Raw genomic sequence first — 23,716 nt, 5'->3', positions numbered from 1 at the left:
TAAATGTTACAGTTAATTTCGCCCCGACACTATCTCGATGTCGTAAAATCGATATTTTACGCGCAAAACTCTCAATATCGCGCGTATATTTATGAAAAAAAAAAAATTCGAGAGCCGGAGGAAGAGAACGTTTCGCAAAATTTACATTTGTCCATGTTTTATTATTAATCTCTTGAGTGGATATATTCCGCGTTCTAATTGTCCATTACAAAACGAGCGGTGCTGATCGTATTTATCATCCTTGCTCGCGTATTGGTCGTGCACTAGTTTGCGCGAGACATTCGCGGCAAATACTGTGCGTAAAAATCAACTGGATTGCAGCCAAAAATACACTTAACAAAGTTCAGTTTTACGTAACGATGACGCAATCGATGTTACGCGAGATTGTATTGGTTCTGATGCGGAACCTCTGTGTAAACAAAAAACTAAATTTTTTTATTTAGTTGCGTGTATTTTAGAGTGCGTTTTTACACGGGTTTGTAATTGTTAATATAATAAAAAGATACATCATTTTTTTTTCTTTATACGCGTGTATAAATAAAACATATTGAGAAATTGATTATCGCGACGAATTAATCGCAGGAAAGAGAAGAATCGATCAATAAATTTTGAAACTTACGTACGTGAATCTTTTATAAATATAATTAAATTAAATACTAACAAATAATATAAGTAAATATAAATAAAAAATAAAAAATAATTGAACAATAAAATTAATTTAATTACTTTTTTTCAATTAAATTAACTTTTTTTTTTTTAAGTATTTGCGAGACGCGCTCTTCTGATTTCTGACCTATTGTATTTTATTAAATCAGCTTTTGTAAAGATATATAAGATGGATTTATATACCTTGCATATATAAATAGATTTATTACGATACTCGGTAAGTTCGCGTGGGCGCGCGATATCGTTTTCACTCACCTCGTTTATAAATTTCCACGGGAATTCGCGAGTTTGAAAGAGAGCGCTTTTCTCCGCTGTAACTGCACAAGGTATTTGATCCCATATGAAATTCGCGCGTAAACTTCCGAAGAGGAAGAGTGCTCGAATCTCGGCTGGGAGGATATACGCTCGTAACGAACGAGCACAATGCGATTAAGTTAATTGCCTCTTTAATTAGACGACACACAAACTTATGTCGGAGGAGAACGGTCTCTTCCCTTTCTCTCCCTCTCTTTCACCTTTCCCCTCTTCCCCCCGCTGCGTTGCACAAATATTTAATTACAGCGTCACACGTGCGGGATTACACGGATCCTCCTTTGCATTCGCAAGACGTGGCTATGTGTACTTAGTATATGGATTTGCGCCAAGCTTCTACACGAGCTCGATCTACGTGCGCAACAATAACAACAAACGCACAATTGCCGGATTATTTTTATCCGCAAAATATATCGCGATTCAACCGAAGCACGCGTGTGTGTGCGTCGTCGAGCAAATATACTTGCAAGTAACGTGATATAAATTATCCTTGCGCTGAAACTGAATTTAAAGAGAGTTTACACAACAATTGAACAGCGATTCGCGTATTTGCCATTTTCAATTATCGATTAATTAGAAAAAAATAAATCGTGATATCCAACGCGCGCGGAAAGCCATATCGCTGTGTTTCACGACCGAAATTTAACCGGAGACGCGGAAGACGCGCTCCTCCCTCGCGCAAATTACATCTGTCAAGGAAATCACGCGAATAGGCGCGCGCACCGAGGGTGGAAATGTAACAGGACAGCGCGCGAGAGCTCAAACGTATCCGTTAATCCGCGTCGGCTTAAGTGCGGACGAGCGGGAGAATGCAAGGACCCCGGTGCACACACATCCAAAGGCTTGTGCTTGAGACTCGCTTTCCCGTTGACCATTGGGGGTAATTATCGTGGCTCCGGGGAAAGCTCTCTCACGCTCAAATCCCTTCCGGCTAGCTGGCCGGCGGAGGTTCGGCTGGCGCGCGCGAGCACGTCAAAATCCTGACCCTCTTAAAAGTCGGCATCGAGTTGTGCACAACGCGCGACAATAACCGGTCATTTTTCTGCAGCGAGATCCTTGCAGAACAGCAGCAACCGACCGCCGCTCTCTCACTTCTCTTCTTCCTCCCCGCGTCTCTTCACCCCTTTCGCGCCACGCTCCAGGGGGGTTGCGCGACGCTACCGACGAATAGACATGAGCTCTCCTTTCGAAAGCACTAACCGCGCAAAATAGAGTCAATTATGAAAGCGGGGTCAGCCGTGATCGATTTTCCCGCGAGAATTCTGAATCTGGAAAATAAGTTTTCACATTGACGAAGAAATATTAATTTTTGCAAATAATTAATTTTCGATCGGGATTTGATTATCCTGTGTTATAATTAACGCATTACTTCAATTTCTTAAATATTATTGTACAGAGAACGGTTCTAAAATAAGAACTTTTATATGTGTGTAAAAAATATTTTAAATGTCCACACATGATAAATATTGAGATATAATATCATTTACTTTAATAATAAACTTTTCACTGTTATTTCAAAATTATCACTTCTCCGAATTAGAAAACTAATGTAGCAAAAGAGTGTTTCGCTTCGAATATGTGAATAGCAGCGCTTTCTTAAGGTGCTCTTGTGAACTACTTCGCGCGTTGCACACATGATACATAGGCACTGTGTTTATAGGAACTGCAATACACAGAGAAAAAATCTATTAATTAATATAAATAAATAAATATATTACTATAACACATAATTGAAAAAAAAAAGTTTGAATAAAAAAAAGAGAAATATAAAAATAAGTTTTCTCACATATTGCAGCAAGTTTTTTCCAGCATAGACTATATATAAGTCTCTCTGTTACAAATTTATAACAAATAAATGTGCGGCACATATTGAGTCAGAGTTTGTATGAAACTGGATCAGCGAATCCTTTAATTCTTTATTACGCTAATTATACCAGTAGCTAAAAAGGACAAGTTTTCGTTTTATATCCAATTAATATGCCATCAGCATTAATGCGAGTCGCTCTCTAATGCCATTCACTCGAGGTTGCTAGAACATCTGAATAAAAGTCAGATATAGAGAAAGATAGAAAAAGAGAGAGAGTCCAAAGTTTTAAAGGGCTGATAAATAAAGGTAATAAAATGTAAGTAATACATAAGGCATAAGGTGTGCTTTGCATTTGAAAATAAAGAGAGATTGCATGATATTATATTCATTTAAATTCATATCTTAATACGACCGTGGGGTTGTGCGACTAACCTGGCGCGACAGGATCACGCCAGGCATAAAATCCAAATTACGCGACGATACGACAAAATCCGTTCTCCGAAAGTTTCGCGTTTGCTGCTCCGCAAATTACATCTTACGAGATTTTGTCACATAGTTTGAGATCGAATTGAGTCTCGCGCCTTGACACGAAAATGCCGTTCTCAGAGGGATGTGCGCGCGCGCGCGCGCGACGGTCGTTATTAACAGTAAATAGACGAGACGTTGATAAGACGGGAACTAATTAGCATGTAGAACTTGTTGGCGATGTTTAAAATTCATGTAGCTATTGACCTTAGAGAGGTGGGAGTTCAAAGAGCGGTAACTACAGAGAGTACAGTGATTACTGGTATCAAGAGCTGCCACGGACGGAATGTATAATACGAGCATACGCGCGCGCACCCACCCGCCCGCCCGCAATGATCTTCGAGCGCGTGGTCGAGCATAATAAAGTCTTAAATCGTGTGAACGAGTTTTGTCGATGATTTCTCTCTTTCTCTCTGTTATAAAGTTTCTTTCGAACAATATTGCTGTGAGAAAAAAAATATCGTTAATATCGAAACATATAAAATAGTCGAACTGTCCTCACGTGTCAAATGTATTAAATATTCGATAACTTGGTCAAGTTTTTCAAATAAAATTTAAAGGCTCTCATCGTACCGACTCACATAATTTAGATCCCGTAAACGCTCATATACTGTTTTTTGAGGGGAAATCGTGATGAAAAATATATACGTATATATGTTGCTACATTTCATATAGTTTGTATATATTTTAAAATAGATTTTTAAATCGATATTTCTAGAGTTTATACAAAATATATTATTATATAAAATATCGTATGATAACTATGTGTCTGGGTTACACATGTCACGCAAGGAAAATTGCTAAATGAGAAATATATTAAAAACTATCATATATACGTTTCATGCCATTTATATTAAATTTGTTTGCCACATGAACATATGACTTCTGTTTACTAAGCTAAGAGCTAGTAATCTAAGTCTCTGAAAAATAGAATGACAAAATTAACAGTATTAACAAAATATTTTCGTAACTTTCGTAAACAAAAAATATCTTTCAAAGATACGATCTGGCTTTTCTTTATAATAAAATTAATTACCGCTTAAATAATTTTCGATTAACATTTTGTCACGTTAAACTAAAATTATGTATTATATAACGATTATTGCTTAAGATTAATCATTTCGATTTCTTAATGGCGTCGTCTTATGCGGCGAAGACAGAGGGGTCGAGTGCACCATTCCTATATTCTCTTTGCCTTTTCCATGAGACCGGCTTCCTTCGATTATCAATTTTTCTATAGTCTTTTGTTGCTGTTCAATTATCTTGTTCTTGGCATGTAAATCCTAAAATCAAATTATTATTTTTAACTGACAATTATTACTTTTAAACTGATTGAAATATAAGAACGAAGATAAGAACTGCTCAAAACTGCGACACAAACGTTTGGAGAAAAACATTCGTGCATATCTATCTGCTACATATGTTACACTGTAAGCTGTAATGGACAAATAACAACGCAATTGTAAATTTACAACAAAAATATTTATTCTTATATATAAAATTCATCTTGTATAAAATATAACTAAAACATAATGTATACTGATGTATTATTATAAAACCAATACTGATGTATTATTTACATTCATTTTATATAAGTATATAATTTGTAAACAGAAGAGTAAAAGAGTATATATACATAATGATCAGTATCCCTTGCCATTATCAAACAACAAGCAAGTGCATTATTCATCGAGTGTGTAAAAGTGCGTATGTAAAAGAGATTGTAAACAAAATATCTGTTTTTTTTTTTTTTGTACCAACTGAATTTCATAAAATAATACACAAATCTTTAATCATATAAATTAAAAACGTAAAAATCCTATAAAATAAAGAATGACACAAAATATAAAATAAATAACGACGGATAAACAAACCTTTTCTAATGACATATTCTTCTCTTTTAACTGAGTTACGTGTTTATTTTTTTGCTTATTATTCTGGTGGCCGAGTATTGCAGCATTTTGTTCATGTATTTCCTCGTATTTCTTGAGACGGTTATTTAATTCCGTGACTCTAGCAACTTCCCTATGTAAGATACAAAATAGTAATTATCACTCGACTTTGCGATTAAAACATTTTTACTCAAATCGGACTTACTCCTCAGCCTCTTCTCGTCGCGACTTTTCTTTCGCGAAAAGTTGCGCAATTTCATACTCTTTAGTTTTCCATCTCATTGTTTCTTCTTCTAATAATGAAATAGTTTCCTATATTAAAAAAAAAAAAAAAAAAAAAAAAACTGTTAGTACAACAGTTCATCTACAATATATATAATTTGCATACAGAAGCAAAAATTTTATTCTTAGAGAAAAGATCACCTGTTTATGTTTCAAGTTTTCTTCAAACCGTTCAACCGTTTTGGAAAGCTCATCTATCCGAGAATTAGCCTACGAATATATATTCATATACGTAAAATATAATTTATTGTTCTAATGTTATATTCGTTTAAATTTACCTCATCTAAAGCGGTTTTATGTAGTATGGCTTGGTTATGAAGTAATCGACTGGCTTCTTCTAATTCTTTGTGTTTCTGTAATTGCTCTAACAGCTTCCTACTTTCTAGCTCCATTTTCCCTATTTCTATCGCTTGACTATCAATTTGCTCTTCCGATTTGAGTAATAGTTTTTGAGCTTCGCTAAGCTTCTTAGCCATTTCGTTAAGTTGGTTTTTCAGCTGCGATAAAAATGCAATACAACTTGATTTGACTATCCTTCTGATAAATTTCAATATTCTTGTTACACATGTGCGCAAAATTACCTCCTCATCTTGAAGACATTTCTGCTCGATTTCGTTCTGAAGTCTCGCAATTTCCTTCGCTGCGTTTTGTTTTAAACTCTCAATTTTTTTCTCAAAGATAGATTTTAACGATTCCATTTCAGGTAAATTTCCGGTCATTAATTGATTCCCCAGTTCTTTGTAGACGTCCAATTCTTCCATGATAGTTTGGACTTGATCGTGCACTTCTTGCGAATTTTTTCGCATTATATTAAACAAGTCTTGGTACTCGTCTATACGTTCGTCATCACGTTTGAGCTCATACTGTAGTCTTTCCACTTCAGCATTGCTCTGCATCAAGCGATTACTAAGCGCCATTATAGATGCTTGATTGTCGGCCATTATCATATCAAACCTGAATGTTTGAGATAATTTGGACATAAAATTAATCTCTGTAAATGAAAATACAATGTAATAGATCAAGAAAGATACTAACCTTTTTCTCCTAGCAACCATTTCGGCTGCTTCCGTTCTGATGTGATCCTTCAAAATTCTCAGTTCTTCCTTCTTTTCCGCCAACTCACTTTCTGCTTTATCCAACTCGACTTGTAAACTCTGACTAAAACTTTCCTAAACATTTATTGTGACAATATTGCACTATTACAATAAACAACGTAACGAAAATGCTCATAGAAATAATATAATCACCTGTGTTTCTGCTGATGCTTTTAATTCCTCGAGCATCGCGGATAGCTTGGCGATTTCGGTATCTCGCTGGGCAAGTTTCTCGTCTAATGAAGCGCGTTCCAGTTCCATACGAGCGAGACACGCCTTGTATCTTTTGCTAGCGATGTGCATCTCTTCTTCCACGGAGCTTTGCGCCTCTTTGATCATGGTATTGACCTACAGTACAAAGTAGAACCTTCAGTGTCATCCGCGAATGTTGCAGAAACAAATATTCTCAAACATCACAGCGAAAAACACATCAGCAAAAGATAACAGACAATTCTACAAAAGACAAAAACATCCATAAAAACATTTCCCATAAATCTGTTTATTAACATAGCAATGCCTACGTGAGTTCACACACAACTATTAAAAGAAAATAAATTAGTCAGTGATGTTTTGGCATTTTACGCACGTGTGACTCGCTTACTTTCGCGTCGCACTCAATAATCACTTTCTTCACCCGTTCTTCACTCTCAACGCGACAAGCCGCCAATGTTTCTCTGGTAACAGCCTCCGCATTTTCAATTCTCTTTTGCGCACTTTCGGTCACCCGTTTAATCTCCTCTTCAAGCTTCTTATTGGACGCCGTTAATTTTTCCACTTCTTTATCTCTTACTTTTGTAATCTGTATACAACATGCAATTATTGAATATAAAAAATTACAATTGCGTCGCGCAAGTACAGGTTTTTAAAAATAAATAATTTTCCATGTCAACGTACGTTTTCCAATTCTTTCACGTATTTCTCTTTGGTATTCTCTAACACTTGCTCCAATTTTAATTTCTCCTCAGCATGTGTACTTTTTATATCGCTCAGATCTTTTTTATATTTTTCCGCCATAGCAGTGTGCCTTTCGTTTGAGAGTTTCAATTCTTGTTGTGTCTCTTGCAAACGTCGGCTTACCTAAAAAAAACCAAAAAAATTATATTAGCGAAATAATTATTCATATATTGTGCGTGTCATATTATCAGAAAAGAAGATGTACGAGAATACTCACATCTTTGTAAAGCCTTTGAATGTCCTTCAATTCTTTCAAAAGACAAGAGTTTGTTTCCTCCATCTTATTTGTTTTTTCTTTGGTTTCTAATTCACGTATTTGATACATTTTATTTTCCATTAACAATTCTTCCTTTTCTTTTGAGAAATCACTTTTCAAGTGTTCAATTTCTTTTTCATATTTATCCGTAAGCTTGCAAGTTTGTGTATGAGAATTGTCAGTGAGCTCTTGACATTTCGCTTTGAGTTCATCTAATTCGCACTCCAAAACGCACAACCGAGCCTGAAGTTCCACAATAATACACTGTCTCTTTTCCAACTTAGTTTCAAGATCATTTCGTTCCTCCGATAATTTCATAACGCGGACATTGAGTTGACTCTTTTCTTTTTCCAGTAATTCAAGCTTGTTGTCGTAATCGCGCTCCTTTTCGTTTAGCGTGTTTTCGTATTCGCTGTTGCGCATTTCGAGATTTTTGATCTATTAAAGAAAACAAAATTTGCGATTTGAAGAAACTCACATACTAATCTACATCGCAAAAAATGATGTTTAATTTATACCGTCACGTGATCTTTTTCTCTCATAACAGCCAATGCTGATATTCTTTTTGACAGTTCGTCGACGACATTCTCCCGTAACTCCGTTTCTATCTTTTGCCTCGAGATTTCTTCATCTTTTTGATCCTTTTTCTCAGACACTTCTATTAATTGAGTACGCAGCATCTCCATGTCTATCTTATGTTTTTCTTTATAACTGTTTAGTATTTCCTCGTGTACTTTGGCCTGCAAATTAAAAAAAAAAAAAAAAAAAAAGAAACACGGTGATGTATTAACAGTATTAGCGAAAAGTAATTTTTATTTACTAGCGAAAAGTCAATTTTTACTTTGAAGTATCACCACTAACCATTCTTTCGATATCAGTCTTGTGTCGTGCTTCCACCTTGTCTTGCTTCGTTTGCAGCTCCGCAAGCTCGGCTTCTAACTTCTCTATATTGTTCTTCAATTCCTCGATATGTTTCTCGTGTTCCTGTATAGTTTTGTCCTTGTTCAGACACTCCACTCGAAGATCTGCAAGTTGGTGAGTGGATTCGTATTTCATGCTGTTACTTCTTTGCAAAGATACATGTCCGTTTTTTTGTTTAGAGCAAACGATCGGTTTTGTGATCATCCGCTTCGACACCGAGGGCTGTACGGAGAGAGAAAAAAACATAACTTCTTTTTCGTGCGAGTTTTTATTCCGTTGTAATAATAAAGTTGTTGCTTTACTCGCTTGTGTGACATTGCGTTTTATGCGTCAGACAATTTCTTTGGAATTCGACGTCTCTTACCATTCGAAAAGCAGCAGTCGACGTGGTCATTGCGCTGCTCTTTCCTGATGTGCCGAGCGACGATGTGCCGTCTGCGCTGCATGTGCTTTTAGTTTCTACAAACCTATCACATCTTTCGATAACGGTCCCTTTTACCTTAGTAAATTCGAATTTCGGATCGTACGCGCCCGGCGGAGGTGCCTCGCCTGCAAAATCGCACATGTATTAATAAGTTAACTTTATTTTTAAAACTCTCTGAAGAGGAACCGAAGATGATCGGGAAAAGAAAAATTTTTTACATAGAAGCACATACAATTAATAATAATAAATAAATTAACAATAATAAATTATTTATATTTACGCATGCGACAAATCGAGTCGAAGAATCTTTTTATCGAGTGAAGTTTTTAAATTGCCGTTGTTTAATGTGAGGAAAGGGAGAAGAACAAAGGTTTAAATATGTGGTAGGTCGCCGGTTTTAAACTTATTGTGCAATATCGATCGGTGTGTCGCGCAACACATTGCAAGAAGAGACCAAAGGAGGAAGGACGCGAGGCTAAATAGACTTCCTTTTTGGCGCGCATTGGAAGGAGAGGGCGCGAATGGAAGAGACAGCTGTTCTGAATGCGCAAGGGATATCCATGGGGGACGTAGGAATAACCAGGTGTAGCCGGTAATATTCCCGGTGCCACACCACCCCTATCGCCCCATCGCGTCCGTGCTTGATAAAACGTCTTCTTCTTCTTCTTTTGTTGTCTACCGCACGCTTTTTTTCCAAAGGAGAGAGGGATCAATATAGGAAATTTAAATTTATTTATTCTTCGACTTCAATCACTCGACTTATTGCGCACAATCGGTACTTCCTTCCTTCATTTTTTTGTACTTGAATTTTTGAATGTCACATCAAAATAAAAGAAAAAAAATTGTTAATTGTCTCAAGTTAAATACGCGACAAATATAAATTTTTCGCGTAAATGATAATAAACTATACGTTTGCAATTGTTCCTTCTGATTGTTTTCAATTTTACAATTATTTTTTTATAATTATTTTTGCGAGGAATAAAGCACGCTTTACACTTGTGTTATAAAAGGAACCCATATCGCGAGACATCCTATATGTATAAATAAATATGTAAATAACAAACAATGTGCGATACTGACATTGACAATGTGCGATAGTATGACATTGTATCTGTACATACTGTTTGTGAGCAACATTGTCATTACTTTACAAAGTATGAGGTTGTTACTTCTATTTTTTTTTTTTGAAGTTTTAGTGAACTTTTGCTGCTATTAAAGATTGACGTTAAAAAATCGCACGGAAACCACGTAGAAAGCGTGTGGAAAACAGCATTGAAGATTTCCCGCCATCGTACGTATCGAGACGCGCGTTTTCCGTAAATCTGTTGCAATGAGAATTTGTCTCGTCAGATCAGATCATTTACACAGTGAACACGTTCAATTCAATATTCCACTTTTATTTCTGTCCTTTTTTTATTTACTAAAATAAATGTTATTTCACAAAAAAAAACGATAAGAATAAAAAACATATCATCGTATGCTCTTCTCTTCTTTGCTAACACGCGATCGAAGATAATAAATAATTAAATCCTCTTTCACGTGCATATAAAAACGAAGAGCAGCCAAGAGAAATTATTGAAAAAATAACAAACAATACGTTCGGGTAAAATTGTCCTTCATATCTGAACAAACTTCCATATCTAATTAAGTGTAACTAGATACAGTTATGTAGTCATATGAGATCGTTTCAATCTCAAGTATAAAATTTATTTATTTGTAAAATCAGAGATTGAATTTGTCTAAAAAATTTTCCTAGGTGTGTGTATGTGTGTATGTGCAACACAATTGTTTTGTATATATTTGCATAAATTACAAACAACTTACTTCCAAGTTCGTTGAACCGTTGTATCTTTGCCTTGGAGAAAGACATACCAGTTGCTGTGCGTCGTTTTCTACTTTTGTTGTATCAACAACTCCGGAGTAATTCGCTTTGCGAAATGATCAGTGCGAGATTTGTGTGTCGGAAAACGCGCGGGATAAGAAACCGTTGATACCAAGCAACGTTTCTTGTCTCCGTTCGCGCGGTTTCCTGTCGCCAACTCGCACCCCTGAAGAAAACGACCCGAACCCTTCTTAAGTACGTCGAACACTGCGCGGACATTCGTTCGTCAAACTCGTTATCGGTTATTTCGATTTAAAAAGACAGTTTAACCGACAGCAAGCACCGCACCGCGGCGATTCGCCACGTGGTCACCAATCACAGTAGACCTGCTGATCCGTATCACGTGCACTTGCTGCACTGTCAAAATCGCGGCACGATATATTTGTCATCAACAAAAGTTTATTTGTTCGCATTTTTTATTTATTTTCTTGCAGCAGTTTTTCGTAGTTAGTTTTCATCCGTTCTTTTCTTTTAAATTCACGGGAAAGTCATCAAAGTGCAGGCGGTGCAGGCAAAAAAGAGCAAACAGCTGAGTCAATATACGCAATCGATATACGCATTTAATATTTTTGCGAATGTCATCGCGAAAATATAAACGTGGCGAGAGACGAAATATTTGTCAAGTTTGATGTTTTCGGTGTTTTGTCAAACATAAATAAAAATTTTAATAGTTTTGAAGTTCGATCCGCTTGCGCACACATATAACACATACGCACACATACACACATTTGCGAAACGTGTGCACGTCAAGCGCCACGTTGTATCGTGGATATCAATATTATACACACTATATATCGGAGTCTACTCCACGCTGTTATCATTAGCTGCTAAATGCTGCTGCATCGCCGGTAGAAGCGGCACAAACGAAGACGTTGGAATCTTGCAGCATATTATCTCTGTTCGCGATGAAGTACAAATCCCACATCACACTTCTGATTCTTCTCGTTCTAGGTTTAAGTTATGTCGCTTGCCAATACAGAACAAAATCCGTAAGTTTCCGTGTAATTTTTCTTCACTTCTTCGTACTGACTTCGAACGTTGAATTTTATCATGTTTCTTTGCAGACTCAAGGCACCTCTTTAGCGGAGCGTGTGCAGCAACTGATGGAAATGAGCATAAAAAGAACAGTATTGAAGTTCAATGGACCGAAATTCAAACAGTACATCAAAACCACTCCAAGGAATTACTCTGTTGTAGTTATGTTTACTGCTATGGCACCCCAGAGGCAATGTCACATCTGCAGGTAAACCAACACATTTTTAGGCTTGAATGTGAGACTATTTTGTTAGCGTACCTTTTTCTTTCTCAAGAACTTTATGTATAGACACATTTTGAAAATAAAAACAAAGAAGAAAAAACAAATTGAGATTTGGATTTACACATGTTTGTTACTTTTGTTATAATTCTAGGCATGCCAGTGATGAATTTACAATAGTAGCCAATTCATTTCGCTATTCTCAGGTATATTCCAACAAGTTATTCTTTGTCTCTATTGATTTTGATGAAGGCTCAGATGTATTTCAATTGGTAAGTAAGATAATTACATTTTTATTTGAAAATATATAAGAAGATATGAGATATAATTAACAAAATATTACAGATGAGGCTGAATACTGCGCCTGTATATATGCACTTTCCACCCAAAGGAAAGCCAAAGGTTGCTGATACCATGGACATCCAGAGAGTAGGATTTGCTGCAGAAGCAATAGCGAAATGGATTGGTGAACGCACAGATATTCAGGTTATGTACTTTTATTTAACAGCTTTTTTGACAAAATCAACCTGTTTAACTGGAATTGCGTTAATTTGTAAAAAAGTTGGAATTTCTTTTAACTGATTTCATTGCCGATTACAGATCAGAGTATTTAGACCTCCAAATTACTCAGGTACACTAGGAATAGCAATGCTGCTGATTCTCGTGGCAGGTTTCTTATACATCAGACGTAACAACCTGGACTTTATCTATAATAAAACTCTCTGGGGACTCGGTGCCTTGGTAAATATCTTTTCTTATCTACATATATTTCTATTGGAATTTTCTGAAGGCATAATTTAAATGTACTTTGTTTTCAGTTCTTTACCTTACTTATGACTTCTGGACAAATGTGGAATCACATTAGAACTCCACCGTTCATTCACAAATCACCAAGTGGAAATGTGGCTTATATTCATGGATCTTCTCAGGGCCAATTTGTGTTGGAAACCTATATTGTTATAACTATAAGTATCCTTTTACTAGTTAAAAAATTATTTTACGCAAAACAACAACCAATATATAAAATTCTCACGTTGCATTTTATGCAATGATATAAACCTTAATTATATAAAAAAAAAGATGGAGCAATAGCATTTGGAACAATTCTAATGACCGAGGCTGCAGCTCGTACAGGCGATGTCAAGAAGCGCAGGATATTTGCAGTAATAGGTTTGGCATTAGTTGCAGTTTTCTTTAGTCTTCTGTTGTCGTTATTTAGAAACAAGGCTCAAGGCTATCCGTATAGGTATGTATCGCAAATTTTACCTGTAGATTTGTTTATAATCTATACAAAGCAAATTGTATATTTATTTATTTGGAGCATGATGATATTGATAGGAAATCTGACAAAATTTCAATATCATCATGCTTCATATTTGACTTTTAATAAGAATTGTCACTACATTTGTGTTTTAGCGAAGAATAACTTGTCTGTTTCAGTTTACTGTTTAAATAGCTAGCAAGTATTGAAACCTCATTTTCAATTATCTCCATTACAACAATGTTTGCAGTTTCGCACATTGAAGAAGATAAAATTAAAGTTTTTTTATAATATAAATAAATAAAAACTTAAAAGAAACTGTTGTAACTTATTATCATGTTATTGTTATATAAATAATGTATCATTTTCTTTATTTTATATTATACAAATAGTATCCAGAAATCCTCGTTCTTATTTAAAAAATTTATTTTTATAATACATAATATTTTATTAAGTATTATTTGGTACATAGTTAAATACAATTGTTTCTTTCCATAAACAAATAAGCATTCATTTCTACCTAATTTTATACAACAAATATATATCTTACCAAATAAAAGGAATTAAAATTTTTCTTTCTTTTGGATAATTCTTGAAAGTTTTATGATACCACTGATGAGTCAAAAATGCAGTTTCTATCTAAAATGAGATAATTTATAGATTAGTATGTAGAGTAATTTTTACATTTGTGAATATCAACATTGAGAAAATTATAAACTCCGTACTTGATTACTTAAAACCCAAAGTGTGATATAATGGAATGTAGAAGCTTGCCAAAGAATTGCAGATAACATGATGTACACAATTATTTCTGTGAGTTGCAATGGACCCGATATGTATTTAAATAGTCCGTCGTGTGATATTTTATGGTCATAAGATATAACAGTTCCTTGCTTGTTTTTACGCAAATTCGCAAGAATAACATTACTTTTGAACTGCATATATGACGACCATAACAATATAAGCGCGCAACTTATTTTCAAAACTGTTAATTTGTGTAAGGATACACTTTTAGGCAAAGAACCTGTGTGTGTGTATAAAGTACACATATATATGCAATTGTATGGTGCAAAATAAAGATTTTATACATATATAAATGTTTGTGAATTTTTAAAAAAGTACCTTGAACAAATCCTTCAGATTCGCCAATTATACATAAAAATACACCTATGTAATGCACAAAGCCAATCAAATAATGGCTTATATGGATTTTTTGATCACTAAATACATTAACATAACATACTTCATATGCTCTTTTCCAATAATGTATATTACATACGAGAATAGTTAATATCACATCTTCTGCTGATACTAAGAGATAAAATTAACTAATTATATATTTAACAACTCTAAATATATATGTGTGAACATACTGTTTAATTATAATAAAAATACTTGTCACTCTCTTTCTAGATAAAAAATCATACCTAAGGGTTTCCTTGATGGTCCTAATAAAGCATCTAATAATAGCAATACAACTTTAGGTAAATTTCCATTGCAGAAATATCTATAAAAGATTAAACAGAGAACAATAGACGATGCTGGCCCAGCAAAAATATAGAAATGTCTAAACCACCTAAAGGACCACATAAAAGTTAGTAACAAATTACATATTAATAAAAGTAAAATGTGTTCTGTATAGTTTTACTAAAATAAAACAGCAAGTGCATATAAATGGTAAAAATGTTAAATGTGTTGTTTTTAAATATTTTTCCTGATACAGTTAATAATGTACACATTTTAACAAAGCATATAGAATTATTGGATTTCATGTTTTTAAATTATAATAAATAATAGATTTTGGCACACAAAAATATATGTGTATATAAACTTTAAACTTACTTTTTGGGCACTTCCAACATTGCTGCGATAGAGCTCCATGCATTTTCACTAAACTTGCCGTAACGAAAAGTACGCCTTACTACTATAGGTAAATAGGATTCCAAAATATTGATTAGTAATCCAATTAGTCCAATAAATATCGTGTTAAATAAGAAAATCCATCTTATAATATTTTCCGACATAATGTAGTTTGCGCTTTAACGGTCGGTAAGAAATTGAGCAAGTAACTAGAGTAGAACAAACTCTCACTTAGGTGTCCTACTTTGTCTAACTGCACTCCAGAATTGGAATCATTGTACCTGATAATATAATACAAATACATTTCCTCTCCCTCTCTCTCTTTTCGATTGAAATTATATACATATTTCAGATTTTAAAACTCCTGGATGTGGAACAAAGCTAGTTGAGTATAGAACAAATATCTCAATAATCGAAAATGTGGACATGCGATGAGGTCTGCGTGAGAAAAAAAGCCAAAACAAAAACCATAGAATGATAATGCAATAGTGCTGATAGCACTCTTCTCGAGCGCAACCAATGTTATGATAAAAAAGCAATTACAATTTTCATAAAGTTATGTATTATGTGTGACCAAAAGAGACCGCCAAAATTCGAATGGAATAGCTCGTTTATAATTGGTTGATCTCTCACAATAAATCTTTTCCGTCTTGATGTTTTGGCTGCATGTGATCACATTCTTATATTTTCGTCTTAACTTGAACCCTCCGCAGAGTAACTCAACATGAGAGAAATAAATATCCAGTAGCTTTAAATTTAGAATTTAAGCTTTGTCCAAATCTGTACAACATTAAAATAAAAAAACAACATTGTACAATATGTATATATATCCGTTAAAATTAATTTATTTTTAACATTTATATTTAATTTAATACAAATTTACACTTATATATGTAACAATGTATCATTTATGTGTATGTGTATACTCATAGCAAATTTATATTTATAGCAATATAAATTTCTTATTATAATTATTTATGAACAAACAAAATTCTTTGTTTTTAGTATATTAACTTAAAAATCTTAATAAAAATTTATTAATTTACCTGTTGACATATATCTTATTTAATATCTAATACTTTCGATTATAAAATTATATCTCAAACACACAAATAAATTAATCTCAGTTTTACTCCATCAGAGTCATCTTAAATTTATCATCCGGATGAACTTCTATTCTAAAAATTATTTCGTCATCACACACATATTTTAATACTTCGTCTACGTGTACAAATTCGGTATAACCAAAGCTACGTTTGTTCAATTCACATGCAGGTTTCCAAAAGGATTCAAGATCACGCCTTGACAAGGTTATTTCACGAATATTTTCGTCCGAATTAAGTGGATGTACCAATACAAAGTAAATTATTCCATTGAAAGGCCAATCTAAAGCGTCATCATTATCAGATTTCATAATATGTAAAAGCAAGGAAAGATAATTTTCATCGTTAGAGGATATATTGATCCTAGCACAGATCTTATATCCGTATGGACTTGTATAAAATGCTGGACTATAAAACATTTGAAGATGATCTTTTTTCATAGCTGCGAGTTTTTCTTGAAAAGATTTTAGTCTCCATATGTAAAATCCATTACAAGTTTGTAGATACATAGTTTCCAGTTGACTTTTTTGATTAGACACTGTTATGGAAAGTTCTCGATTTGCTTGTTCTAGGACTACTATTCTTTCGTACAAATTTCTAGAAAAAAAGTTCAAAATTTTTACACGCACTTGAGCTTTGCCACTTTCGCAGCCGGCGATTGTGGCGCGATTCTTAACTGGAAATCACGTGCACTCTACAAAAAAAATCTAATTATTGTAGAACAACTAGAAAAACTATTTTAAACCATTAACAAAAATCATTTTAAAATAACGTAAAAATGTTAGCGGCTGCGAATGTGTGATTATAAATGCAATATTCATAAAATATTTGAAGTACTTGAGTAACTGTTGCCAATCAGGAGTAGGTCCTTCTTTATTTGAAATCTGTGCCCCAGACTTTTGAGGTGGATCCCACAATATTGCTTCCACAGACATCCCTTTATCAGTATTTTGTGCTGTATCAATTATGAGATTAGATCGTATGACAAGAGTAGAACAGTTTTACTATATGCATCTTTCAATACATGAAACATACTTTGAGATTCTGAAAGAGTTGTTTTATAAGTACACTGATCAATATGTGTATTCATATCTACAGGAGATAATTCTACTTCACAACCAAACTGTTGATACGGGCAATTTATATGTATCTGAGATATTTCTCTATCAGTGTGGAGATCTCTAAAAAGATCATTTTCATGTTTCAAGGAGCGGCTGTCAACTGGACAACAAGACTCTTTTTTCCTGGCAATTTATAATAAATAATAAATTTTATTATACAGTTGAGATGTGGATTCCTCATGAAAATGTCATTATTGATGAGTAAAAGCCAATACGAGGAATCCTCGAAATTTTATTATATACAGTATAGTAGTTAATAGTAAAATATGAATACACCTACACTAATAAATACAACTTACTCAAGCCAAGCATAAATGCATTTTGAACAGAATTTGTGTCCACAGGATGTTAAAACTGTCTCATGTAACCATTGTAGACAAATGGGACACTCATATTTAGGATCTACATGAGTTTTGTAGCTCTTGCTGCACTGTGTGCAATGAAATTAAGGAAGTATAAAAGTTTATTAATGAACACATGACTATTGACACATGTGATTATTGAAATAAATGCAGAGATATAAGATTACAGATATCAATGATGCAAATTAGTTTTATCTGATAGCAAATAAAAATGACTGGTCTTGCACGAAACAAAAGAATCTTGAAAAAAGTGTCATTCTGAAAGAGAATAATATTGAACAATTTTTTAATAGCTTATGAATAAAGCAGTATGAATATAAGCATTTAAAGCGAACACACTCTCGTGAACTTGAAATTGAAAACTAAATACATACATTTTCCTCAGGTTTACCAGATGCAGCTGTATTTGGCATTTCCATAATCTACAATATCTATCATTAAATTAAATATTACATATATTATCAAGTGATTGACTTCGTTGCAGTTTGCAATTAAATACATAATAATGTGTGACATATGTGCACTATGAATCATTTCCTATGTTTTTTTATATGTACATGTGAAATGAACAAACTCATATGACTAACTACTCCTATTTATACTTGATATACAGATGCTGCTCGATTGTTTTGTACTCATATTAAAAATGACAACTTACCGCGCAAATCTTGTACAATCTTTACTTTACGTTTTAACAATCCACGTAAATAATCGATCTTTAAGGCCAGAGGCGGATTTAGGCATAATCTTTATGAGCTGCAGCCTGGGACCCCGTTCAATTAAAGGGCCCCTTCGTGATGAAAAACGGCGAAACCAACCGTTTTGTTTTTTTGCACTAAAAATAATTCCAAGTACTGGCATAAGTAGAGTAGTATTAGCCAAAGGCCCCCAAAGTTAACGGTCCGCCTCTGTTTAAGGCCATCACACATACAATTACGTGCATTTTACGAGCATAAGACTGCGTTCCGTTTCACGCATATGCGCGCATTTATTTACAGTACACGTCACGTATAGTATAGATAAATGCGCTCATATGTGTGAAACAAAACGCAGCTTAAGACATAGCCGTAGCAGACATTGACCAATCAGAAATTTATGTCCGAAAATAGTAGAGATATAGGATACATTCTGATTAGTCAATTTCCTTACGACTAGAAACGGAAAAGCATGATGATCTTGCAAACTATATATTACACATATGAGAGATGTCAGAAATAACGCAAAAAAATCAAACTTGAAAAATAGAAAAAAGTAAGAGTGGAAAAACAACACGTAACTAACGTCACGTGACAAGGAAAACAGTAAAAAAGAGAATATTATATATATTATACGTATAATATTATATATCTATATATAATACACATACGCATATATGTATATATATATATATATATATATACCGTAATCACGTGACCGAAGTCAGTAACTCCACCGCGCGGTCGCGCGGCCGAGGTCAGTGCCCCGCCAAGGTCGCGCGGCGAAAGTCAGTGACATTACTGTAGTATGTATGTAATACATATAATACAATATAAAGTATAATATTATAAATATATAATAAATTATATGTATAATATGTGTTATTTAATGTATATATAATATAAATTACAGTCACGTTATTTTCACGTGTTGTTTTTCTATACAAAGCTACCAAATATAGGGTATTATGATTTTTCTTTCCTTTGGATAACTCTTAAAAGTATTTCGATACCATTGGTGAGACAAGTATGCATATTCGACCTGTAAAAAAAAAAGAAAATTCTTGTAATATCTTTGTCAATTTGTTATAAAAAAAAAGAAAAAATGCGGTGAATTATACCTGATTTATTATAACAAACACGGTAACATAATGAAATGTAGAAGCTTGCCAAAGAACTGCGGAAAGGGCCAGATATACCAATATTTCTGTCAATTGCAACGGATTTGATACGTAATTAAACAGTCCGCCGGTAGGTATCTTGTGTTCCTTGGTCACCACGTCACCGTGCTGATTCTTTCGCAGTCCCGCAAGAATATAGTTACTTTTAAGTTGCGTATATGTAGACCACAAAAATATAAGTACGCACAACAATTGCGTGATTGTTATTTTGTGCAAGGAAAAATCAGCATGTGATCCTGTGTTTGTATATACATGTATAAGCATTTTAATATATGTAAATGTATAAATTAAATATATTTAACATATATAAAAAATATAGAATTGTATAAATTTTATAATTACTATGCGANTAGAAGAGATATAAGTAAAATAGAAAGAAAAATCGAAAGAATATATTTATATTGAATAGAAGTAACTATGAATAATAATTAAATAAATATAACATATTATACTTATTAAAAAATATATAATTAAATATATATCTATACATATGTGTATAAATTTTAAGACTTTTTTTAATTTACCTCTAACGAATCCTTTAGACTCTCCTACTAAAGATGCTGTCACTGTCCAATAATACATATGTCCAAGAACATAAAAAATTACATTTATCTTTTGATCACTAAACACGCAAACATACATCTGTTCAAACGCTCTTTTCCACACATGGGTGGATAACATTACAATAGCCAGAAGTGTACTTTCCTCTGATACTAAAATGATATAAATGAAGTTTTTTCTTATACGAATTTGATATGATACTAAGTTTTCTATAAAAGTCACATCATATACGTACCTAAAGGTTTTCTTGATGTTCCTAATGAGACATCCAAAAAAAAAAGTATATTGTCGGAGACATCTTTATTATAGAGATATTTCTTTAACGCTACGTAAAATAAAACAAGTGTCATTGGTCCAGCAACAAGATACAAGTGTACAAATAATCTAAAACATTCGAAATAAGCAATTTATTATAAACGATTGTCAATGCATAACAAGCAGAAACTGTTTATTTCTCAATATACTTTTACTGTACATTTTTTATTTTTTTTGACAGAAAAAATTTACACACACATAATATATGTAAAATAATGTAAATGTTTACACTTACTTTTTGGGAATTTTTTCAATCTTTTCTATTAAAGCGTGGCGACGAGTCTCTGCGATTTTTCCATAACAAAAAAAATGAATAATCCATTTTGGCAAATAGACTTCTGCATAATTTAGTAATAATGCTACTAATCCAGCAGTAATTATATAAGAAATAATAACATCCCCTGCTAGATTGAAATCCATTAGTCAAGATCAGCTCAACACGTTAATATTCAAATAACACTTCTGTAAAGAAAATATAAAATTCTGTAAAGACAGTATAATATTACTAGTTTTAGTAACTAAAATCTCTTGCTCTACAAATATGTACAAACAATTATTAGATACGTAGAGAAAATACATAATGTATAATTGCAAAAAAAATATAATACAATACTAATCTAACATCACAAATCTCGCTAATAAATCAAGACAAAGACTACAAAATAATAAAGTAAATGATAATCCGAGTCGAAATTTTGACTCTCTGATGAACCTCTCATTCTACTATATATAGGAGTTACGATAGTAAAGTAGGTTCAATTGCAAGGATAAAATTTGCTCCTACTTTCAACCTAAAAGTGTCACAAATTTCCATTTTCTCCAAGTTAGGTTTAAAGTAGGTTCTATTTTTGTAGGAGCTAAAGTAGTAAAATAGGCTCAATTAAAACCTCTATTGAACCTACACAGACAGGTTTCTTTAGATTTAACAAATTTTGTTAGTAAAGTTTGAAAGTAGCATCAAAATTTCGACTCGAGCTGTTTTAAGTTCGCGTTGTGAAATTGAATATTGATTAATTATATATTACGCAACGTACATGCAAATGCGCGTGTCTTCAGGCAGGTGTCTTTTTCGTGAAACGAATTGCGCAAATCTCTTGAAGTATCGTATAATATACTTGTATTTTATACGATGCTCCGAGGTCATCTCACAAGTAAAATTCCTATTAAACTAAATTTACGTTACGTCTAAAGATAAAAATTTGGGACTTAACCGGTTATGTTAGCGTTTGTATTTTAACTGTGTAATCTTTGTTTTCTTTTTCGCGAAGTTTTGACGTAACGTTTTCACTTACGTCAAAACTAATGCGTGTGGACAGTAGCGATGACTTTTTGTCAACTTGTTTTTTTTCTTTTGAAAGGTTTACGAATGTCGCGTCAAGTCTTCCTTTCTTTTATTGATATGTAGGTATATTTGTTTCCTTTCTATAAATTATATAAAACTATTAATTTTTGTAAAAGTAACAATATTACATACGAGTCGTTAATTGACTAACTGAGTTACTAAAGTTGTAGCAAACACAAAAACAAATTTAAAGACATTGAAAATTGTAACTGCTAGCTTCAAAAATGAAACACACACTAAAGTATAAAAGATTGTCTTCAAAAGCGTAAATTCGTTAAAAAGTCCATAAATCACCTTGGCATATATTCCGAAAAAACTTTTTTCAGTCCATATATATTAACTGTAAATTCTTTCTTATACCAGAACTTACCTCCCACGAAATCCATATGACCACAATTGTCAAACCCAATTTTATTAGCTATGACGTTAAGAGTGCGTAATTTAAACATGATTGCAATGTAAAACTAGAAAGAAAGTAAGTCAACTTTACTTTTAAATTAGGTAAATTTTGCGCCGTTTACTTAAAACCATTAAGCGTGTAGATTGGTGTTTGAATTTACTTGGTCACTTTCTAATATCGACATTATCGGAGAACACATTTTAAAAATAAAATACAATTTAAAGATGCTTACTAGTATCGCTGCAATCTTTCTTCCAACTTCACAAAAGTGTCGGGATTGTCACGTTTTTTGACGTCTCGGCTATTCTACTAGTCGCACTCTACTAGTAGCCTATGCTTTTTATTGCTTTTATATTTACGACTACTTTTCAAAATGGCCGATTCAGCAAATTTACTGCGTAAGAGCACCGAGATGGTAGGGGCACGCACACAAGCGAGAACCGCTGTCCGTGTGCGTGAGGTCACGCTCGGCATTTCGGCTCTTCGCATAGAGCTTATACTCATAGAGAGGCCCTGCCTATATGCTAACCATAGAGAGGGCTCCGCCGGGAAAATCGACAAAGAGAAATATATTTCGATTAGTGTCCGACCGAAGGTTCGGTTTTGGTTTCGGTTTCGGCCAGTTTCGGCACAAAATTGGAGTTTCGTTTTAGTTTCGGTTTTGGCAGCGAACCGGCCGAAACTACTACTAAAACCGAAACTTCTTTCGTGTTCGTGAGTTGTCGACTTGTCGCACTAAATAATAACCAAAGGTTAGATAGAAGTTATTTCGTTTTTTAGATAAAAGAAAAAGTTTGTTTTTGTTATCTTAATCTTAAGTACAAAGTTTTTTTTTAACTATTTTTTGTTGGCAACTTCATAATTATTATTATGATAATGCGTAATTATATGCCTTTGAATTAATAATAGGTACTTGACATGTTGATATTTTTTGTTACAAACTCAAGTTTTAATTTATTTTTATAACTAAAACTTTGACTGTCAAAGAGACTGTACTAATAATTGTGTGATATTAGTACAGTACTGATATTGATAATAAAAACTGCATTAATCAATGATTTTTTTTCTGTGTGAATTACACACCTCACCTTACATACAGAAGAACGTTTGTGGTACTTTTTTTTGTTGATTGTTTAAGAGCAATAAAGTTATTTGTTTATCGAATAAGGGCTTTTTTAAACACATACGCAACTGCAGCTAGCTAAACTTTACAGAAACAGGCTCAAACTAAAAAACTGTAATAAG

The 23,716-nt window shown here is 33.5% G+C and overlaps 5 protein-coding genes across 13 annotated transcripts in view; 1 reads left to right on the top strand and 4 right to left on the bottom strand.

Annotated features, from left to right (window-relative positions):
- Positions 1-4,031: 4,031 nt before the first annotated feature.
- Positions 4,032-11,268, bottom strand: LOC109851969 (myosin-2 heavy chain-like). 3 transcript variants are annotated; one of them, XR_002249956.1, is made up of 16 exons: positions 10,958-11,268; positions 9,074-9,258; positions 8,650-8,931; positions 8,307-8,528; positions 7,750-8,226; positions 7,473-7,655; positions 7,165-7,377; positions 6,732-6,926; positions 6,520-6,653; positions 6,066-6,438; positions 5,763-5,981; positions 5,626-5,694; positions 5,408-5,514; positions 5,185-5,335; positions 4,347-4,593; positions 4,033-4,230 (listed from the first exon to the last, which is right to left on the bottom strand). XR_002249956.1 is itself a non-coding variant. In XM_020422618.1 (15 exons), the coding sequence occupies exons 1-15, from the start codon at positions 11,001-11,003 to the stop codon at positions 4,423-4,425; spliced, it is 3,027 nt and encodes a 1,008-aa protein (XP_020278207.1). In that variant the 5' UTR covers positions 11,004-11,268; the 3' UTR covers positions 4,032-4,422. The 3 variants fall into 3 exon arrangements, 2 of the variants coding, with proteins under 2 accessions (XP_020278207.1, XP_020278208.1); XM_020422618.1 differs by having other exon boundaries at positions 4,032-4,593; XM_020422619.1 differs by having other exon boundaries at positions 4,033-4,593; positions 7,180-7,377.
- Positions 11,269-11,603: 335 nt separating this feature from the next.
- LOC109851971 (tumor suppressor candidate 3) lies at positions 11,604-13,828 on the top strand. Its single transcript, XM_020422625.1, has 8 exons — positions 11,604-12,004; positions 12,080-12,258; positions 12,425-12,542; positions 12,616-12,756; positions 12,871-13,011; positions 13,089-13,239; positions 13,351-13,516; positions 13,711-13,828. Exons 1-8 carry the CDS (start codon positions 11,921-11,923, stop codon positions 13,724-13,726), a joined length of 996 nt encoding a protein of 331 aa, XP_020278214.1. The 5' UTR covers positions 11,604-11,920; the 3' UTR covers positions 13,727-13,828.
- A 142-nt stretch (positions 13,829-13,970) lies between these two features.
- LOC109851972 (polyprenol reductase-like) lies at positions 13,971-15,466 on the bottom strand. Its single transcript, XM_020422626.1, has 4 exons — positions 14,959-15,466; positions 14,654-14,842; positions 14,257-14,555; positions 13,971-14,170 (listed from the first exon to the last, which is right to left on the bottom strand). The coding sequence occupies exons 1-4, from the start codon at positions 15,119-15,121 to the stop codon at positions 14,078-14,080; spliced, it is 744 nt and encodes a 247-aa protein (XP_020278215.1). The 5' UTR covers positions 15,122-15,466; the 3' UTR covers positions 13,971-14,077.
- A 114-nt stretch (positions 15,467-15,580) lies between these two features.
- Positions 15,581-18,936, bottom strand: LOC109851970 (TNF receptor-associated factor 6). 4 transcript variants are annotated; one of them, XM_020422622.1, is made up of 8 exons: positions 18,636-18,935; positions 18,352-18,408; positions 17,915-18,045; positions 17,530-17,738; positions 17,332-17,449; positions 16,438-17,091; positions 15,935-16,171; positions 15,581-15,672 (listed from the first exon to the last, which is right to left on the bottom strand). In XM_020422622.1, exons 2-6 carry the CDS (start codon positions 18,394-18,396, stop codon positions 16,521-16,523), a joined length of 1,074 nt encoding a protein of 357 aa, XP_020278211.1. In that variant the 5' UTR covers positions 18,397-18,408; positions 18,636-18,935; the 3' UTR covers positions 15,581-15,672; positions 15,935-16,171; positions 16,438-16,520. The 4 variants fall into 4 exon arrangements, with proteins under 4 accessions (XP_020278211.1, XP_020278212.1, XP_020278213.1 ...); XM_020422623.1 differs by having other exon boundaries at positions 16,025-16,171; XM_020422624.1 differs by lacking the exon at positions 15,581-15,672 and having other exon boundaries at positions 15,679-16,171; positions 18,352-18,399; positions 18,636-18,936.
- A 626-nt stretch (positions 18,937-19,562) lies between these two features.
- The window catches only part of LOC109851983 (polyprenol reductase-like), a 6,339-nt gene continuing 2,185 nt past the window's right edge, over positions 19,563-23,716 (bottom strand). Inside the window, exons 1-8 of one of the 4 annotated variants that reach the window (XM_020422659.1) lie at positions 22,704-22,958; positions 22,442-22,535; positions 22,022-22,151; positions 20,965-21,191; positions 20,650-20,798; positions 20,378-20,566; positions 19,794-20,089; positions 19,563-19,714 (exon numbers count right to left, since the gene is read on the bottom strand). In XM_020422659.1, coding sequence (XP_020278248.1) covers positions 19,622-19,714; positions 19,794-20,089; positions 20,378-20,566; positions 20,650-20,798; positions 20,965-21,149 — 912 coding nt within the window. In that variant the 5' untranslated portion in view covers positions 21,150-21,191; positions 22,022-22,151; positions 22,442-22,535; positions 22,704-22,958 and the 3' untranslated portion in view covers positions 19,563-19,621. Of the gene's footprint in view, positions 19,715-19,793; positions 20,090-20,377; positions 20,567-20,649; positions 20,799-20,964; positions 21,192-22,021; positions 22,152-22,441; positions 22,536-22,703; positions 22,959-23,716 lie in introns of those variants that run through there. The other 3 variants (XM_020422658.1, XM_020422656.1, XM_020422660.1) reach the window with 3 other exon arrangements.

Source organism: Pseudomyrmex gracilis, unplaced genomic scaffold (assembly GCF_002006095.1).
Source record: "Pseudomyrmex gracilis isolate BER0280 unplaced genomic scaffold, ASM200609v1 scaffold_23, whole genome shotgun sequence".
Lineage (NCBI taxonomy): Eukaryota > Metazoa > Arthropoda > Insecta > Hymenoptera > Formicidae > Pseudomyrmex > Pseudomyrmex gracilis.
This window is presented reverse-complemented; position numbering and strand designations above follow the sequence as displayed.

Excerpts from the sequence above, each read along its gene's own strand:
- LOC109851969 (XM_020422618.1), bottom strand. The coding sequence starts at position 11,003 with ATGTCTTTCTCCAAGGCAAAGATACAACGGTTCAACGAACTTGGAA. Across the intron at positions 8,227-8,306 it reads GAGAAAAAGATCACGTGACG|ATCAAAAATCTCGAAATGCG; the intron begins GTATAAATTAAA and ends TTTCTTTAATAG. Across the intron at positions 5,982-6,065 it reads AATGTCTTCAAGATGAGGAG|CTGAAAAACCAACTTAACGA; the intron begins GTAATTTTGCGC and ends TTTTTATCGCAG.
- LOC109851970 (XM_020422624.1), bottom strand. The coding sequence starts at position 18,396 with ATGGAAATGCCAAATACAGCTGCATCTGGTAAACCTGAGGAAAAT. Across the intron at positions 18,046-18,351 it reads CTGGTAAACCTGAGGAAAAT|TGCAGCAAGAGCTACAAAAC; the intron begins GTATGTATTTAG and ends CATTGCACACAG. Across the intron at positions 17,092-17,331 it reads GATTGGCAACAGTTACTCAA|AAATTTGTACGAAAGAATAG; the intron begins GTACTTCAAATA and ends CTTTTTTTCTAG.
- LOC109851971 (XM_020422625.1), top strand. The coding sequence starts at position 11,921 with ATGAAGTACAAATCCCACATCACACTTCTGATTCTTCTCGTTCTAGGT. Across the intron at positions 12,543-12,615 it reads GCTCAGATGTATTTCAATTG|ATGAGGCTGAATACTGCGCC; the intron begins GTAAGTAAGATA and ends AAAATATTACAG. Across the intron at positions 13,012-13,088 it reads TCTGGGGACTCGGTGCCTTG|TTCTTTACCTTACTTATGAC; the intron begins GTAAATATCTTT and ends CTTTGTTTTCAG.
- LOC109851972 (XM_020422626.1), bottom strand. The coding sequence starts at position 15,121 with ATGTGGTCCTTTAGGTGGTTTAGACATTTCTATATTTTTGCTGGGCCA. Across the intron at positions 14,843-14,958 it reads ACCATCAAGGAAACCCTTAG|TATCAGCAGAAGATGTGATA; the intron begins GTATGATTTTTT and ends TTTATCTCTTAG. Across the intron at positions 14,556-14,653 it reads ATCTGAAGGATTTGTTCAAG|GTTCTTTGCCTAAAAGTGTA; the intron begins GTACTTTTTTAA and ends ACACACACACAG.